Below are 17,663 nucleotides of genomic sequence, written 5' to 3'. Positions count from 1 at the left end.
CCTTTGTGCTGGTTTTCCCCCTGGTGGGCCTGGCCCTGCTGCCCTATTTGTTGTGGAGACCATGAGCCCTCCCATAGAGCAGCCCCGACATCCCCAGGTCAGGGTCCAGAGGGGGCCCCATGCCGTCCTCCTCATGACACCTGCCGGGGGTGGTGGGGTCCTTGTCAGAAGTTGAGGCCTGGTGATGTCAGGGGCGGGGCCCAAGCCCCTCCTGGGCTTCCCCTTCTGGACTGAGCTCAGGGAGGGTCCTTGTGTCCCTGTGACGCTCAGGACCTGGAGCCGGGCAGGGTCATTCACACGAGGCAGGGCTGCGGAGGCCCTCATGGTGGTACCACACCAGGGGACACCTGCTTCCCTCCATCAGGACATCGCAGTGACCGAGAGGTGCCCCGGGGCATGAGGCGGCCTGTGGGTCAGGTGGGCTCAGGGGACAGTGCTGCCAGGAGCTCTCTGGGGAGCCAGGGGCAACCAGAGATGGCTCGTGGGTGGTCCTCACCAAAGCCAACCGTGCAGCAATCCCCAGCCCATGCCTCAACCACCACAAGTGAGCCGTGGCCAGGTGGTGGAAGCATGTGGTCCAGCCTAGGGGTGGCCTCAGAAGGTCCGAGGTGGCCGTGGGAAGGCAGGAGGGGAGCCCCAGGGGTGCTCAGCCACCATGAATCCCCTTTGGGGATGTAGGGTTGTTTCGTTTGTGACTTTCTTCTTCCTTCTGAAATGAAAATGCCAGAAACAGTTCTGGTCAGGTCACAGATTTTATGAGTTGGGCTCAGAATGGAGGCTTGAACACACTCGGTTTGCCCCAGGAGAAGCTTCTGGCCAGGTGAGCATGGTGTCCATCTGGGGGGCGCCCGGGGGCCCTGCCCCTGCCCTTGCCCACACTCCCGCCTGTCACCCCATCGGGTCTGCGGCCTCCCAGGTGATTCCACGTCAGGAGGGTAGCAGTCGGCCAGACTCGCTGCTCTGGGTGCCTGGCTGGGGAAGGGGGGACCCGGCTGTCTCACGCTTTCTTCCCACTGGGGGCGGGCCACGGTCAGGCCGGGCACCACATTTGAGAACATCCCATGTGTGTGTTTTCCAAACTGGTCCCACGACCCCTTTCCCAAATCCCGCCAGATGTTTCCTGGGAGAGACCTCGTTGCTCACGTAAACAGAGGAGCGTGTTTTCCCAGGGAGGCCGGCCGCAGGCACCAGCTCCGTGACCACTGGCGAGAGAAATCTCCATGAGACTAGGAAGAATATATTTTGGGTCTTTGTGTGTGGGTGAGCAGTGCCCAGAAATAGACCCGGGTCTGTAACGGGGAGAGACGGGCTCTGCGGTCAGCGGTCATTTCTCCCTGCTCCGGGGCACCCCCTGAGATCGGCCTGGCACCCATGAGTCACCTGGGTGGGGCGCTGCTGCCTCTCAGATTGTGGTCCCTTCCAGGGCTTCCCCGAGCTGGGGAGGCGGCCTCAAGCTTGTTGGCCAAGGGTGTTCATGCACATAAGCCTGCGTGGCCTCAACTGCCCAGTGGCCAAGGAGAGGTGATCCGGAGCGGGAGCCACACAGCCCTTCTTTGCACTGACGCCTCCTGCCAGCTGGGGGGCTGGGCAGGGATGCTAAGAGCACCAAGGCCTCCCCTGAGTATGAAGCAAGTCTTAACACTGCAGAGAACTCCAAGTGAGGAAATGGGCTCAGAGAGGTTGAATCACTTGCCAGAGATACACAGGGGTGGGGTGCAATGCTGACTCAGGCCACTCGATCTCAAGGCCTTATCTTGGTGCTTCCTGGACATGCCCCTGGAGGGCAGCAGGAGATCTGGACTCCCCTCCCTGCAACCCCCAGGCTGGGTCCTCCAGCTCTTGCTGGCATATGTCCGTTCACGGGTCTGTGTGCTGTGGGCCCAGCCTGGGCCATGCCAGGACTCCAGGCTCCCTGCAGGCTGCCCCGCGCTGGCACACCTCTGAGCCCTCACCCATCGGGTCTCTGTGCTGAGTGCCCTGGTCCTGGTGTGTTCCTCTGAGGCGGCCTCAGGCCCCAGCTCCTGGGCCCATGCTTCTTGGAAGCTCTCTCACCATATAGACAGGTTCACTGTGCAAAGCCCTACAGGGCTCTGGGCTGCAGATTCATGGCAAGCATGGCGGCAAAGCTGTGTCCACCTGGCATCTGCAAACATGACCTTATTTGGAAGACCCACATCAAGGATATCTGGGTGAGATCACCTGGGATTTAAGGTGAGCCTTCAATCCAGTGATAGGCGGCCTTAGAAGAGAAAGGAGACAGAGATTTGAAACAGAGACCCACAGGGGAGAGGCCATGTGGTGGCAGAGGTGTGTGAGGTGCGTGGCCACAGCCCAGGGACCTCCTGGAGCCTCCAGCAGCTGGATGAGCCCGGAAGGACCCTCCCTCTTGAGCCTCCAGAGGGAGTGTGACCTAAGGACACCTTGATTTAGGACTCCCAGCCCCAAACCATGAGAGCGAATCTGCATCATTTTAAGCCATGTACTGTGTGGTCACTTGTTACAGCTGAACTAGGACACGGAGCCAGGATGCTGATGTTGCATGTGCCTCGTATTACCTCAGTACTGCTCTTCGCTCCATCCAGGGAATCTCCTAAACATGAAATTTGGCTGGGGGCGGGGGGCATGCAGAGAAGAGTAGAGGGTCATTGGGGCGTTGTGCATTGTTGCGCTTGAACGCGGGCCCCACACCTGCCAGTGCAAGCTGCTGGCCCGCGCCGCCCCAACTTTGTGCAGGAGTAATTGAACACCGAGGGCGCCTGTGCAAGTGTGACTTGATGTGCCCATATGTCCTGAAACGGTTACCCGGATGAGGTCACGAATGTGGCCACCAGGCCTGAGTCAGCTTTTCTTTTGTTGCTGATATATCAGAAACATTTATATCTGTGAAATCGGTCTTTTTAAACAGATGTACAAGGTTCCACCTATAAGGGATGCCGCATGGTCTTTGTCTTTCTTTCCTTTTTTTTTTTTTTTTTTGGTCTTTGTCTTTCTATGTCTGGCTTATTTCGTGTGGCGGAAGCCCCAGGTCCACCACGTTGCGGCTTTCGTCCTTTAGCGCGGCTGGGTGCTCCTCCATCGTGTGCACACACCACGTCTTTATCCGTCCTTCCGTCAATGGATGCGGGCTGTTGCTGTCTTGGTGGGTGCGAGTGGCATTGCATGAACAGTGGACACACATGTCTCTCCAGGGTCCAGACTTCCTGTGGATACAGACCCAGGGCTGGGAATGCTGTGTCATGTACTGCTTTTAATTCTGGGGAGAACTTGGGCTGTGACTCAATCTCCCCAAGGCCAGTGAGCCCGTTGGTGAAGCCAGGGCACAGCCACTGGCTGTGAAAGGCCGTGGCATCCATACTGATGAAGCCCGTGGCCACGCAGCTCGCAGCCAACCAGTGCCCAGCAGCCCCAAGCCGTTTGTCACTGTCATCCAACACACTGGCCCAGGGGGAAGCACCTCATCCAAGCTCTCAGCTGTTCAGGGGGTGTCAGGCTTGAACAGGCCCACCCCTGAGCCCCTGCGCTGGGGCTGCCCACTCATGTGAGTATGAAGACAGTGCCGACATCAGGGCCCCAGGGATCAGCCGGGTGCAGGTGCAGGTGCAGGTGCAGGTGTGGTCTGACCCCACAGAGGGAATGTCCAGAGGGAGTTGCCTCCCTTCTTCCTCTCTGCTAAGGGACGGGGGGCACCCACCTGCAGCCAGGAGTCAAAGGGACCTTTCTCTACTGTGAAAGGTCCTCTTTTTTTGGCCGAGCTGCTCGCAGTCCCTGAAAATTCCCCAGGCATCTTAGATTATGGGACCCCATCCAGGCCCTTCCGGCTCCACACCCCCTCTGGGTGGTGCCGGGAGGAGTGAGTGAGGGGCTGCTGATAGCAGCCACGCAGAGCCGCAGCCCCGTAAACCTCAGGTGTGCGATGGTTTCCAACCCGGAGCTTCCCACGCTGATCGAAGACTTCTCTCCTTTCTAGACTAAAATTCACGGGGTCGGATTTGTAAAGATCCACGCGCCCTGGAACGTGCTATGCAGAGAGGCCGAGTTCTTGAAACTGAAGATGCCCACGAAGAAGGTGGGTGCTGATGTTTGTACTCCGAGGCCTGTGTTGGCGCCGGTGCTGGGTGGGAGAAGGTTGCCGGGAGGGGCTTGGTGGTGAGAGGCCAAGTGAGTGTCCGTGCCACCCCCGGGGAGGGCAGCGGGCTCCCGGGTCTTGATTACGGAGGATACGGCGCAGCCCTGGGAGGGTCTTCGGAGACCCCAGACCAAACCCAGCAAGAGACGGCACAGAGAGAGCAGTTGGGAGCCTGTTGCAAATACCCACTTAGACTTCCCGCCCCTGCTTTTCCTACTTGTGGTGTCTTGGCTAATTCATCAGACTCCTTCTAATTACATTTCCTAGCTTGCTGGGCTTTTGCTTTTTAATCTCTGCACATTTCCGGCTGAGAAGCAATCTAACAGTATGTTCCTGGAGTTTAGTGAGGCGTCGGGATTTTATTTCGTGCTCGGAAAGGAAAGCAGGGGGCAGGGGGAGCTATTCTGGGGGCAGATCGGCCCCTGGCTCCTGAAATCCGCTGAGACCCTGTGGGTTACCTCTTGAAACAAAGCAAAGTTCAGAGGCAGGTTTTCTGGAATGTGTTGCAATTGTACTTTGGTGGGGTCTCTCTTCAAACTTGGAGTTTGCAGGGTTTATCTGGAAACCGAGTGTGGCGGGGGTGGGGGGGGAGGCACTCGGCCCCATCCTAGAGCTCGGTTCCCAGGACATGCATCGCGGTGGGGTGGGACAGTCCTGGGACCTTCTGAGAATAGATTCCAAGGGTCACAGCTCAGCAGATGACGCGGGCTCCCCCCTCCCGATCTGGTCTGCAGCTCTACCACATTAACGAGACCCGTGGCCTCCTGAAAAAGATCAACTCGGTGCTCCAGAAAATCACGGACCCCATCCAGCCCAAGGTGGCAGAGCACAGACCCCAGACCACAAAGAGACTCTCCTACCCCTTCTCCCGGGAGAAGCAGCACTTGTAAGTGAGGACACCCCGCCCCTAACCCCACCCGTTTGCCCGTTCCCCAAGGCCCTGATGGGCAGACCCCACAGCCTGGTACATGACACGAGAGATACAAGCTGTAGGGCAGTCCCCTAAGGCCAGAGAAGTGGGGAGTTTCCGCCCCTGCAGCACATTCTCAGAAGAGCTTTGGTTCTTGAGCACAGAAAAGGTTCAAGAATGATTTCCAAAATGACCGTTAATTAAGGAATTAAGGGACCAAGAGTCCTGTTCTGCTGAGGGACACTTAGGAACACTGCACAGGCCTGGGTGAGGGTGTGCACATGCCTTGGCTTACAGCCCCACAGCAGTGACCTGGGCATCTCCTCCCTTATGCCCGGCGCCGCCCCTCTGGGGCTGTGTTCCAGTGAGAGGGTCTGGTTAACCTGCCACCTGAAGCCTGCCCAGCTCTGCGAGGCAGGAACTAAAGAGCAGCCCCAGCTGGAGTCCTGAGGCCCCAGGGACTCGCAGCCAGCATGGTTGCCTGGCAGTTCTGTACCTGTTCTGGAACCTTCCCTCCTGCCCTGCTCCCAGGGGACAGTGGGGCAGAGCCCTCTGGGCCCGTGGTGGCCTCGCTGGACAGATCCGGAGTGTGGGCAGTGGTGGGAACAGAGAGGGCTTGGGCTCTGGGGCCCAGAGGGACATTGATGACAAGCAGGGGGAGAGGGGGGGTCTCCAGGATGCCACTGGTCTCACGGGACGTGGAGAACGGTTTCTCAGCTCAGCACTGGGGCTTCTGCTCTGGCAAACATATTAGTCACAGGGCAGGGGCCATGTACTGCACTCCACTGCGATTTCTTGATCCTCCTGGGGATTAGAAATAAGACATTTTTACAAAGCAGCCCCTAGCCCGGCTCCTTACACCAGCCCCAGGATGGGGGTGCCCTCCTTCTAGGACCTCCCAGCACCCCGGCCTGCCTTGGCTCTGCCCTGGCTGACTCCCTGGGCACCCCTTTGCCAGGCCTGGCTTGCCTCCAGGCCCATGGGTTGGAGCCCCCTCCCCGGCTGTACCCCAAGTGCCTTGGGGAGTGGTAGCACTCCCGGAGGGATCCCTCTGCCCTCAGGAAGCCTTAGGAAACCTCTGCGGGAGCCAAGACCTCAGGACCGGTTGTGAAGTATAGGGACACTGTCTTCAGTATTGGCAGTGTCTGATGGGAGGGGCGGCATGGTCCCCACCCCCGGCAGCGTTGAAGCAGAGACCCAGGGCATCATCAGAGGAAAGCCCATGCTTGGGAGGGAGGTGTGGGTGTCCAAGCCTCCCGGAGGGGCCAGGGGAATGACACGGACCGCTGCAGATGCCCAGGGTCAGGGCACACCTGGTCTTTACAGGGAGTTTGCCCAATTTCACAGTCACGGCTCATGGGCACAGCATGCTTTCCCAGGGCCTTGGAGACCAGGAGGGCCGACTCCGATGAACTGTGTCTTTTCCTTCCCAATTTTTCAACAGATTTGACCTGTCTGACAAGGATTCCTTTTTCGACAGCAAAACCCGGAGCACGATAGTGAGTATTGCTCGTGGGAGTCGCTGGCTCCCCAGCAAGGTGGCCCCGGGGAGAAGCGGATGATAATTTCATTTCAGCAGAACTCCTCCAGGTGGAAGCGGGCTCTAATTGCCTGTGACAGCAATAATGAGAATAATAGAACAGAGAGGCTGCGGGAGCCCAGGGGGAGCCCCCACCCCTCCGCCCCGCGTGGGAGGAGGAGAGCCAGGTGGAGCAGCAGAAAGGGGGCAGAGGGACTCCAGACCCCTCAGTGCCTGTACCCCAGCCCCCCTGCCCTGGCCCTTCACCGAGTTACCGGGGCCCCGGACCCAGCGCTTCCAAGCGGGCAGGCCTGGCAGGAGTGATGGGGCGGTGCAGGCAAAGCTGCGTGGTTGGGGTAGGCTGCCAGGCCTGTGCCAGAGGAGCAAATTCAAGTCTGAAACCTGCCCAGGCCACCCTGCCCCCTTCAAGGTATTGGTTCAGTGTGTCTCCTTCGGCCGCCGACTTGTCCACCAGCCAGGCTGGACCACGCACGGCTCAGGACCCAACATTTATCTGCACAAGAAATTAACCTCGCAGCAGACAGCCTGCTGCTCTGTCTCCCTCCCTCCCCTCCTAGAAAGCCCAGCCTGGAGGGGAGAGATGCAGGGTGGGGTGGGGGGAAGCCACCTGACTTTGAGCAGGTAACTGCCCCTCACGGCCACATCCCCAGGCTGGCAGGAGGCCAGATGCGGGGACGGTGGTACAGGTCGCATTGGTGAGGGGCCTTGGGCCGCTGCCAGTGGGAAGGCAGATCCGGGTCCCACCTGCCTGCCCTCTGACCGCTCCCAGCCTCGTGACCTCAGGAGGCACCGAGCCTGCACCAGAACAAGAATGGCTCTGGCTTCCTGCTCAGCGGGCAGTGGTGCCTGTCCACACAGGGTGACCTGGACACAGCACCATGATTTATATTAACCGTGTTACTGACTGATCTTAGCAATTGCATCTCATTATAGTAAATGAGAAGGAACTCGTGTGTGTGCAAACATTGGCCAGCTGGTGTAGCTCGGGGCTGACAGGTGTCCGTGAGGGGGAACACCTCGGACATCGGCCACTTGGGAGAACCAGCCAGTCTTACTTTTTCTTCATCGTTAGGAAATAGAGAATTGGAGGAATGGCCAGCTAAGGAAACCGAGTCACATGTCGGTTTCAACATGCATGTGTGCCCCAGCCTTTTACGATGTCCGGGGCTGCCACCGTGCTCCCTAGAAGCACAGGGCAGAGTGCAAAGTCACGAATTCGCTCTTGCTGTTGGGGCTGGGGGGCATATGTGAATGGGAAGCTCTAGACCCCATCTCGTTGGGAATCTGCCAAAAGAATAGAGTTCAGTCTGTGACCCCAAGTCACAGAAAGGGGCTCTGTCTATAGGTACTAACTGAACAATCTGCTTTACCTCTGGGATGCGGGGCGCTCTCTCCCAGAGACCTCGAAGGCCAGTTTGTAAAGTGCCGCTGCTCCAGAGACACTGGCAGCTCAGAACTTGGCCCTTGGTTAGCCAGGCCCCATGGTCTTTGAGATCTGATAGTATCCGGTGTTGGGGAGACATCATCCTAGGTGAAGGTGTGGAGATGGGCGGCCCTTCCTGCCTCCTTCCCCCTGCTCCTGGCATCAGGGTCACCCAGTGTGCAGGGGGGTAGGAGTCAGGATCAGCGGGAAGGGCTGGATGTGCTGGTCTTGGGACTCAGATCTTCAGCCTGTGGAGACTAGGGAGCCATAGAAGGTTGCAGGGCAAGGTTTATGATGTGGTCAGATCTGTTCTAAAAAGATCATGGCCGGGTGTTTGGATGACAGGCACTGAGGGGGCACTCGACGGGATGAGCACTGGGTGTTATACTATATGTTGGCAAATCTAACTCCAATAAAAAATATACAAAAAAATAATAATAAATAAAAATTTAAAAAAGACCATGGCCAGTGGCCCGCTGCGGGATGGCAGGTGCAGGCAGATGTGGGCTTGCAGGTGGCCATGAATGGGGCCGTCACCACAGCTGAGTGGGAGGCTGTATTTATAGATGGTTCAGCAAGGTCAGGATGGGGCCAGCAGTTAAATTCGGCGGTAAGCGGGACAGGGCCAGCTGACTGAGTGGTTCGTTCGTGCAATTATTGGCAGTTATTGAGCACCTACTGTGGGTGGGAGGGAGGTGGCATGTTTAGGGCAGGTGGAAGGGAGCACTCCAGGACACGAGCAGAGCAAGAAGGCAGAGCCGTGGCCCTCGCAGCCACTTAGATCTCAGGGACCACATGCTTCTGGCAGAAGGGAGAGCACAGGTGAAGGCCCCGGGCCTCGGGGGAGGGTTTGTGAGTGAGAGGACAGCCGGAGGCCGGGTCCCTGGGCGAGGTTGGGGTGTGCAGATGGGGGTGTGCAGGAGGAGGTTCAGGACCTGGGGGCCACTGGCAGCCTGTGGGGGAGCCCTGGGCTTGGAGGAAGGATGGCTGCTTTCACTGTCACGTCTGTGGCAGAGAACCAGTCATGTTCACCCCATTTTGCAAGCGGGGACACTAAGGCACAGGGTGGTAAGGTAGTTTGCCCAGGACCACACACCTGTGTGTGGTGCAGCCAGGGCCAGAGGCAAGCAGACGCCCAGGCCTGGGCCCCTGAGGCCACCAAGTGAGATGTTTTGTTAGTAAAGGGGGCACGGGGCTGGGATGGTATGCAACCTTTCGGGGGGTCTGTCATCTCCTGACGCAGGGTAGGATGAATTCCCAAGACCCGCCCCCACCTCGGGCTCCCAGAACATCCAGGGCTACACCCAGGAGGGATCCCATTGGTGGGGTCCCCGTGGCTCTGAACCCCAACTCCCTTCCCAGCCAAAAGGGAGAGTGGCCTGTCCCACAGGGCGTAGGGGACAGCGCTCAACCCTGAACAGCACAACGTGCACTGTGCCTCCTGGAGGGACGTGAAAAATGCAGAACAGCACACCCTTGGCGCTGGTGATGCGCATCCTTAGGAAGGCTTGCCATCTGTCCTTAGAGAAAAGTGGGTGGCTGTCGCTGGTAACGCTCGACCACGTCGCTTCTTGGCCGTCCTGTGACAGCTTCTGCGTGCCAGTGCTGCGTCAAGTAACTGTCCGCCCCTCCTCCTTGTCTCTGCAACAGGTCTACGAGATCCTGAAAAGAACAACGTGTACCAAGGCCAAATACAGCATGGGTGAGGACATTGCTGGGGCCTGAGCTCAGCACTCCCCTCCCAGCCCTAATCTTGCCTCCAATCATCTCCGTGGGAGGCGGGGAGCTGTTTTGGGGGGTTTTTAGAAGGTTTTGATTTAAGCCGGTGTAAGCGTTTCAGACAGGAGAGCTATTCCAGGAGCACAGGGCTGGTTTATGGCCTGGCGCTCTAGGCACCAGGGTGCCCTTCCCTCCGGCCCGTGGCCTTCATGGCGGTGTACGGAGCCTCTCCCTGCAGAGGTGGTAAATCCTGGCTGCTGGAAGCTGTAGGGGTGACCAAGGTGCCGTCACCCTCTGTTGACCTTCACAGCCCAGGGGCGAACATAATTGGGGTTCCAGGGGGGGTGATGGCCCAAAGCAGCACCCCATGGCTGGAAGCAGCCAGACATGCACCCAGCGTGGAGAGGAAGGCACCCCACCTGGGACCCACACGGCTCCACCCTGGGCCTTGCTGAAAGGCACGTCCTCGACATACATCCCGATTCTAGAACCTACCACGAAACCATCCCAGCTGGGCACCTTGCGTACCGTACGGCTTATAGTTCACCCCAAGCCACAGATGCAGAATTGTCCAGACCCAAGTGTATAGAGTCGAACCCCCACCCCCACCCCAGCATGGGTCCCTCACCCACAGCTGCAGGCTGAGGTCACCAAAACCAGACACTTCAGAGCAAAGGAATGCCTCTGGCCAGCATTCCTCCTTCTTCTTCAGCCCTTGTCCACCCCGCTGAGAGCTGTACGTCACACACGCCCTCCAGGGGCACAGGGCTGCGCTGGTAGGCGCAGGGTCTCTGCATCCAGGACAGAGAATCCTTGCACACTTGGCTCCCTGAAGAGGAAGGGATGCCGGGAAGTAAGCAGAGAATCGCATGGGGACAGGGGGGCAGGGGTGAGCTGCAGGCCCGGCCCAGGACACAGGAGGAGAGGAGGGACCCTAGGGTCAGGTGGGCTGCGTGTGCTGTGGCCAGGATGGCCAGTCACAGGGCCGCCTTCTCTGAGCCCATGTCCTAGGTCAATGGAATGGGGGTCCTGTCCAGGGGTCGAGAGGAGCCCAGGAAAACTGTCTACTGTAGGCCTGCCCACAGACGGAGCGAGAGCCTCTAGAGTGGCCAGGTCACCAGAGGTGGGAGGAAGTATGGCTCCCGTACGGCACAGTGTCCCAGACCTTAATGTGCCTACGAGGCCCCTGTAGGGTCCCTTCCAGGGCAAACCTGCATGGCTGCCGAGGAGGTCTGCCAAGAGCCCAGGGCCGGCCCCAGGGGCAGCCATCTGTGAGTGGCCCCACCAGCCTGTCCCTGGCAAACCTGCTGACAGAGTGGATAGACCAAGGGCCCTCATCTGCACCCCATTTCACTCGGTGCCTTGTCTGAAAGCCCTCCTGACCTCCAAACTCAGTTGTTCAACTTGAGCAAGTACTGATGTCTGTCACCGTCGGGGGATCTATATTCTGGAGGAGGAAAGAGATAATCATCAGAAAAGCCAGAATGTCATCTTGTGGGGGCTGGGAGGGCTGGGAGGATTTAGAAACAATGATCAGAAAAGTCCTTTCTGATGAGATGACACGTGAGCAGAGGTCTGAAGAAAATGAGGGGTCCAGACAGAGGGAGCCACCTGTGCAAAGGCCCTGTGGCCATGCCATGCTGAGAGAGCCAATGAAGCTGAATCAAACCCATGTCCACTATTATTACAGATTAATTTTCACGCATGTGGGTTTTTGCTGTGTGCTTCCACTTCTCTCTGGTTTGAATTTCTAAGCATCCCTGGGGTTCCCTGATCATTCCAGATCACTAACAGAGGAGATGGTCTATTTTTAAATGGATTTCAGGAAGACACTTTCCCACCGTTTCCCAGTGGAGTAGTAAAGGACCAGCCGGCTGGGCCACTGAAAAAGCCGACCCACTTATCACCTACAAAGCCCCCCTGGCCATGCCGAGGGTTCTGTGACCAGCAAAGGACTTCTGGAGACTCTCGAGCAGCACTGCCCACCCGCCCCCGGGTGTGAGCAAGATCAGATTTCCCAGGAGCCCCCCGCCCCTCTCTGCCTTTCCCTCCGCAGCACCATCTCCTGGGGCCGGGCACTGAAGGCACACCTGCGGGCTGCGGAGGTGCAGGTGTGGTGACTTGTGTAAGGCGCCCAGCGCAGGGCCCCGGGCCGCCGTCGAGGCCTGGCCCCCGCCCCACTGCCCCACCGCCCCCAGGTGTGCGGACCGCCGCAAGCGAACGCTTTCTCCCCCAAATGCAGTTTTGGTCCTTTCAGTCGTTTTCATGTAACTAATAGCCCGATGTACAAACAGGGCAAGGAGAGGGAAGAAAGAAGGACTCTGCCCTTTTAAGTAAAAGGCGAAAATGTAGTAAATACGGTAAGTGCCTCCGCCCCCCTGTGGGGCCCGCAGGCCTCCCCTTCGGCTTTCCCAATCAACCTCAAATCTAATTCCAAATTGTATGTGTGTTTTCCAACACCATCAATTTTCCCATCCGTATTTTTCTCGTGATTCAGCTTTTCTAACCACTTAAAATCCACCTTTCTCATCTGTAGGCTTGCCCTCCAGCAGGTGTGGGTAGTTGGTGAATTGCAGGTTCGGGGGTACCTTCTTCCTCCCAGGCGTAACTGTCTCTTGGGGTTTCCTCTGTGTCTTCCTAATTCTGCCGATAGAGCATGTTTTTACCGTCTCCTAGTTGAACCCGGGGAGGAAACACCAGAAAAGTGGCCTGGCTCTGTGCAGCCAGCTGGCTTTGAGAACATTCTGGGCGACTGAGACAGTCCTGGGACTGCTCTGTTTGCAAAGAGAGCGGCGGGAGACGTACCTGGGTCCGTAATCCTCTCTCTGCCTTTATTTTTAAGGTATCACAAGCCTCCTGGCCAACGGCGTTTACTCGGCCGCCTACCCCCTGCACGACGTGAGTAACCTTGACAAAGGGTTTGCGTCTGCGTCATCGGACGCCCCAAATCCCCGCGGGCCACACCCCCAGGGAGCTCTAATTATCCTGCGGTCTGGGCTTCCTGCTTTGGCTCTCCTGTAAATGTCAGCCGCACACAGGCCTTGCCCGCTACGCCGGTGGGGACCGAGCACTTACACCCAGGACATCGTTTCTTGCAGAACGAGCCCACCGAGGCAGGGGCGTTGGTGGCATGAGCCCTTCGGCCAGCTGGTTCAGGAAATGTTTCCCTGCCCGAGTCTCCCCGGCCGCCCTGCCCCCGCTCTGGCAGAGTGACCGGGGCTCTGTATCTATTTCTGCAGAGCCAGTGGCCCGGCTTCCTGAGCTGGATCCACAAATCCCTCTGGTATCCCCCGACAAATATAGCCTGTGGCCACTGCCGCGCGCTGGCTCGGGGGCTGGGGTGGAGAGGGATGATTCTCCTCTTGTCGTCTCCATGGCAGCAGGGGCTAGGGTTCAGCGGGGCACCGTGAATGCGCTGTGGGGCCCGAGCAGTGTGGGAACCCTGGACAGAGGGCCCTAGAACTTTCCACATGTGTGTTGCCACAAGGACTGGGAGCCACGAAGCAGGAGAGAGCAGTGAAGGGCGGGGCTGGGAGTCAGGGAGCCCAGAGTCTAGTCCTGGCCCCCTTCCTCCAAGGCCCTGGGTGGGGGCAGCCCCTGTCCTCTCTGGGCCTCATGTCCCCATCTGCGAGCGGGGGATCATTCCCAGCGGGCATCAGAGGGAACACGGAAGCGAGAGGGCTTCCCGTAAGAGTCTGGATTGGGCAAACCCAATCGCCAGAAGAGCAAAGGGCCATCCCCCGCCCCGGACCCCTGACTCAGGGTCAGATGCTCAGCTGACCTGCTGCCCCTCATCATTCACGGCAGGAGATGGGGTCAACTGACTGAGCTTCCTGTCTTTGTACCTTCATGCAAGCTGTTCCTTCTGCCTGCATGCTCTTCCCCACCTCCTCTGCCGGCAGCTCCTCCCCTGCTTCCCAGGGAGGGCAAAGCATCCACACAAAGCTGTCCTTTTCTCCCCCACCCCTGCACCTGCACGGCTGGTCTCTCCCTACCCCCTGGCTTCTGATGCTCCCTGTCCCACAAAAATACCACCGTTTGGCCATCATTCCTTGGGCACATGTCTCATGAAAGCCCTGGCACTGGGCACTTTGTAGGTGCTCACTGAACGCAGCACTGATTTGGGTTGGTGTGGAGGAAGTTGCCTTGGCCGGTGACCTGCTGCATGTTTCAGGGGCAGGGCTCAGACCCCACAGGTCCCGGCCAAAGGGGCCTTGGTCACCACCCATCATGGTCCCAGCAGCAGGTGCTCACCTGCCCCACTGCCTCCAGGAAAACGGTGCCTCCCCATCCCAAACTGGGTCTTTCAGCTGCTAAGCCCTGCTGAGCTATTAGGGCCCTTCTGGCCTCCTGCCTGTTTGGAGTCAGCCCTTTAAGGCTTGAAAGGGAAAAAGGGAGAAATTGACATTTCTGAGCACCTGTTGCAGGCAAAAAGCTATGTTTCCTAGGAGCTATTTCTCATCTGACCTGGTGTAGACGGAGCCACAGGGAGGTCTAATAACTGGCTCCAGGTCACACGGCCGCTGTAGGGGAGCTGGGGCGAGAGCCGGCCCTGGTGGACACGAGGCTACTCCATCCCCTGGCTGTGCCACTGCCTCTTCCTTCCCTGGGGGCCACATGCACCCTCTTCCTGGTCTCCGCCGCCACATTTGTCTGGGGAATCGATTCTTCCAGGAGCCTGACCCATTGGGCCTGTCTGTGTCCAACAGTTTATCCCAGGAAAAGCAGCTCCGAGATCCACATCCCAGAAACTCCTCCTGTACCATCAGCCTTGAACCTTATACAGCAGTGGAGAGGCCCTCTGTGTGGGGTCTGGTTCCACCCAACCGACAGGGAAACTGAGGCTGCAGTTGCCCCAGAGGCTTGCCCGGGGTGGGGAGCACACGGCCAGCATCACTCCCAGATTCTTTCCAGCCAGAGTCAGGCCTTTGGGCGTCTAGAGAGAATGCAGAATTTTACCCCTCTGCAGCCGAAGGGTACCTGCCCCGTTCAGTACAAAGCTGACGTTCAAACCTTCGGGAAGATAAGTGGCCCCAAAGCGGTCAGAGTGCAGTTGCACAGCCAGGCTCTGGCACCGAGCTCTTCACTGCCTGCTGTGTGATTCTTGCTTTCAGTCTGTCCTCATCCATCTCATGGCTGAGCTGTCCTACGTTGGGGCTTGCTGCCCTCAGTGCGTGGCCCATGGCATCCCTCCCCCTTCCATGGCCGTGCTTACTGTGTCTAATCGTCCTCCGAGAACATCCGTGAGGCACGGTGCTGGGTGCCGTGTGCGGAGTAGGAGTCTGCCCCTAAGGAGTTTCCTGGAATTAGTGCATCGAGCACAGGGAAAGGACTGACATTTCAGCGGACCGCTTGGCGGCTTGGGAGCCTCCATCCTGGTTGGCGTCTGCCACCCTCGAGGTCCCGGGTAGACCAGGTACTGCAGGAATGGTGTGGCTGCCCCGGCCGGGGGAGGACTCGCCAGGAAGGCCTCAGAGGTTGTGCTGGGGGTGGGGGAATCGTAGTGACCCTGGTCTCAGAGCACCTGTGTTCAGAGAGCACGGGGGGCTGGCCTGGTGGCCAAGTGCTCCTGCCTGGAGAAGGCGGAGGGTCCTAGAAGGAGCCGGGGGCTGGAACATGCCCCTGCTGGACTCCAGGGGCCCCAAGAGCTATCGGTGCCCAGTGATCCTCGAGGCCGTTGGCCAGGCCAGGCCAGCACCCCCGGGGCCACACGGGGCCTCTCTGTGGCTGCTCCCACTGGGCCCTCAGTACCAGCTGTTGGCCGGACTGGGTGGACTTCTGACTTTCAGGCCCTCCTTCTCTTCCACTGGATTCGAAGACTTGGATCCAAGTCCCAGGTCTGACCAGTTTAGCTGTCTGTCCCAGAAAAGCCGCTTTGCTCCTCTGAACCTCAGTGTTGCCCTAAGTGGGGTTCTCTAGGCACAGTGACTGTCAAACTTCCTGCCCTGTTGGAGCCCTTGGGAGTAAAAGGGCGCACTGGCTGGCAGGGAGAGCCTCAAGGACCTCCTGACGGGGGGATGCACATTCACCCTATTGAAACAATCCTAACAGCCCCCTGGGACCCCCGTCTTTCATGCTGCCAGTTTCTGGAAGAGCCAGGGGGGTCCTTTCCCGGACGTGGTGGCTGCCCAGCCATGGGGGTGGTGGTGGGTGGGCGCTGGGCTGGGGCCGTGACACCTGCGGAGCCTCCCCGCCAGCCTTCCCTGCCTGGCCTGCGACCTGCTGCCCGGGGTTCTATGTGCGTGAGTGCAGCTGGTGCTTATGTTTGGAAGCCTTGTGGATTTGAGCTCCTCGCCAGCTCCATCAGGCAGTGACGGTTTTCCTTTTCTCCTTTCTCCTGAACAGGGAGACTACGAAGGTGAAAACGTGGATTTCAACGACAGAAAGGTGAGTGGATGCGGAGCGGAGGGCCGCGGGTGGCACAGGGCTACAAGGTGGCCCGTGGGCAGCAGCACTGCCAGTGCCGTCTGGGGGACTGGGCTGAAGTCCGGCCCACCAGGTTGTGTCCCTCTCTGGGTCTAAGAGGTATGGGGGCAGGTTACGGGGCATGTGTGAGGGAGAGGGTGTGCTCCCCGCCAGCCCCAAAACCTGTGTGTCCCTGGGGTGATCGACCTGCTGCACCCACGCCTGCGGACACCCGGCCTGATCCTGCGTGGCCCCCACAGTGGCCAGCCACATGGAGCCACGGCCCCTCCGCACGCCGGGGAGACCTGTGGACGGGGTTCAACGTGGTGTTTCTCAGCTCATTTGACCTGGAACTTTTTCTAATGACCGTGGTGTTCCTGGGGTTACTCTTTGGAGACACAGAGCGAACTGTTTATTCTTCCGTGTTCTGGCTGTTTCTGCATGCCCGGGCTCCCTGCGTCCCCGCCGCCAGCGCGACCACTTCCCCTCCGTCCTCCACGGTGGGTGGAGATGCTTCCCCGAGGACCTCACAATGGTGGCCTTGTCCCAGGTCTCGGGGTGGGAACCTCTGTGTATGGAATGTTCTCCGTCCCTGCCTCCCTCCAGCCCCCCATACGTGTTTTTAAACCTTTGGTACTGGATGCAACTTGCCCGCCCAGGAATCCAGCTGAAGATACTATCAGATTTAGCTCGAAAATGACATATTTGGTTATTTTTAGTGGAACATCTGGCATTCATCTGAGACCCAGCGACTTGCAGAACCCCCATAGAAAGATCCTGCTGGAGAAGCACCGTCCCCTCCCCAGGCCTGTCTGGGCCAACTCTGGCCTCAGAGTCCATCCTCTTCCATCCCTTTGTGGCCACGTGTCTGGCCTCCTTCACCTACATATGCTTCCTCCTTGGGCACCAGCAACCCCCTTTCAGGCCTAATTCAGTCCTCCTGGTCACAGGCCACTGAGGCCTTCTCCTCACCTGCCTCCCTGGCCACCTGACTAACCTGAGACGACTCAGCCAGTAGTCACCTGCTGCCAAAACTATCTCTGATTCAGTTGCTTATTCAGGAGCTACTTACTGAGCACCACTGGGCTCCAGACCCAGCAAACATGACTCTGGGTTTATCCAGACCCACCTGTTCCCTCTGCCTGGAACGCTGCCCACCCTCCACCACCCCCACCCCCAGCCCCACTGAATTTAATGTCCCAGCTGTGTGTACCAGGCCTGGTCCATGGGGGAAGTCCAGGAATATTGGATGGATGGATGGATGGATGGATGGATGGATGGATGGATGGATAGTTGGATGGGTAGTTGGATGGATAGATGATGAGTGGGAATAGATGGGTGGATGGATGGATGATGGGTGGATGGGTGGATAGATGGATGGATGGATGGTTGGATGATGGATGATAGATGGGTGGTGGACAGATGGACGCATGGATGAGTAGTTGGATAGATGGATGAGTGGGGATGAATAGGTGGATGGTTGGATGATGGGTAGATGATTTGATGATGGGTAGATAATGGGTTGGTGGATAAGATAGAA

At 58.5% G+C, this 17,663-nt stretch overlaps 1 protein-coding gene and 1 long non-coding RNA gene across 5 annotated transcripts in view; one reads left to right on the top strand and one right to left on the bottom strand.

Annotated features, from left to right (window-relative positions):
- ANO1 (anoctamin 1) overlaps window positions 1-17,663 on the top strand; it is an 81,444-nt gene that overhangs the window by 14,758 nt on the left and 49,023 nt on the right. For 2 of the 4 annotated variants that reach the window (XM_038563652.1, XM_038563650.1), the window contains exons 3-9: window positions 3,968-4,066; window positions 4,861-5,012; window positions 6,481-6,535; window positions 9,650-9,701; window positions 12,013-12,078; window positions 12,561-12,616; window positions 16,064-16,105. In XM_038563652.1, the coding sequence (XP_038419580.1) occupies window positions 3,968-4,066; window positions 4,861-5,012; window positions 6,481-6,535; window positions 9,650-9,701; window positions 12,013-12,078; window positions 12,561-12,616; window positions 16,064-16,105 (522 nt within the window). The remainder of the gene's footprint in view (window positions 1-3,967; window positions 4,067-4,860; window positions 5,013-6,480; window positions 6,536-9,649; window positions 9,702-12,012; window positions 12,079-12,560; window positions 12,617-16,063; window positions 16,106-17,663) is intronic. The other 2 variants (XM_038563653.1, XM_038563651.1) reach the window with 1 other exon arrangement.
- Window positions 5,056-9,982, bottom strand: LOC119864248. The gene is made up of 3 exons (XR_005373553.1): window positions 9,474-9,982; window positions 6,350-8,256; window positions 5,056-5,840 (listed from the first exon to the last, which is right to left on the bottom strand). It is a non-coding gene; the product is annotated as an uncharacterized LOC119864248 (long non-coding RNA).

Source organism: Canis lupus, chromosome 18 (assembly GCF_011100685.1).
Source record: "Canis lupus familiaris isolate Mischka breed German Shepherd chromosome 18, alternate assembly UU_Cfam_GSD_1.0, whole genome shotgun sequence".
Classification (NCBI taxonomy): Eukaryota; Metazoa; Chordata; class Mammalia; order Carnivora; family Canidae; genus Canis; species Canis lupus.
This window is presented reverse-complemented; position numbering and strand designations above follow the sequence as displayed.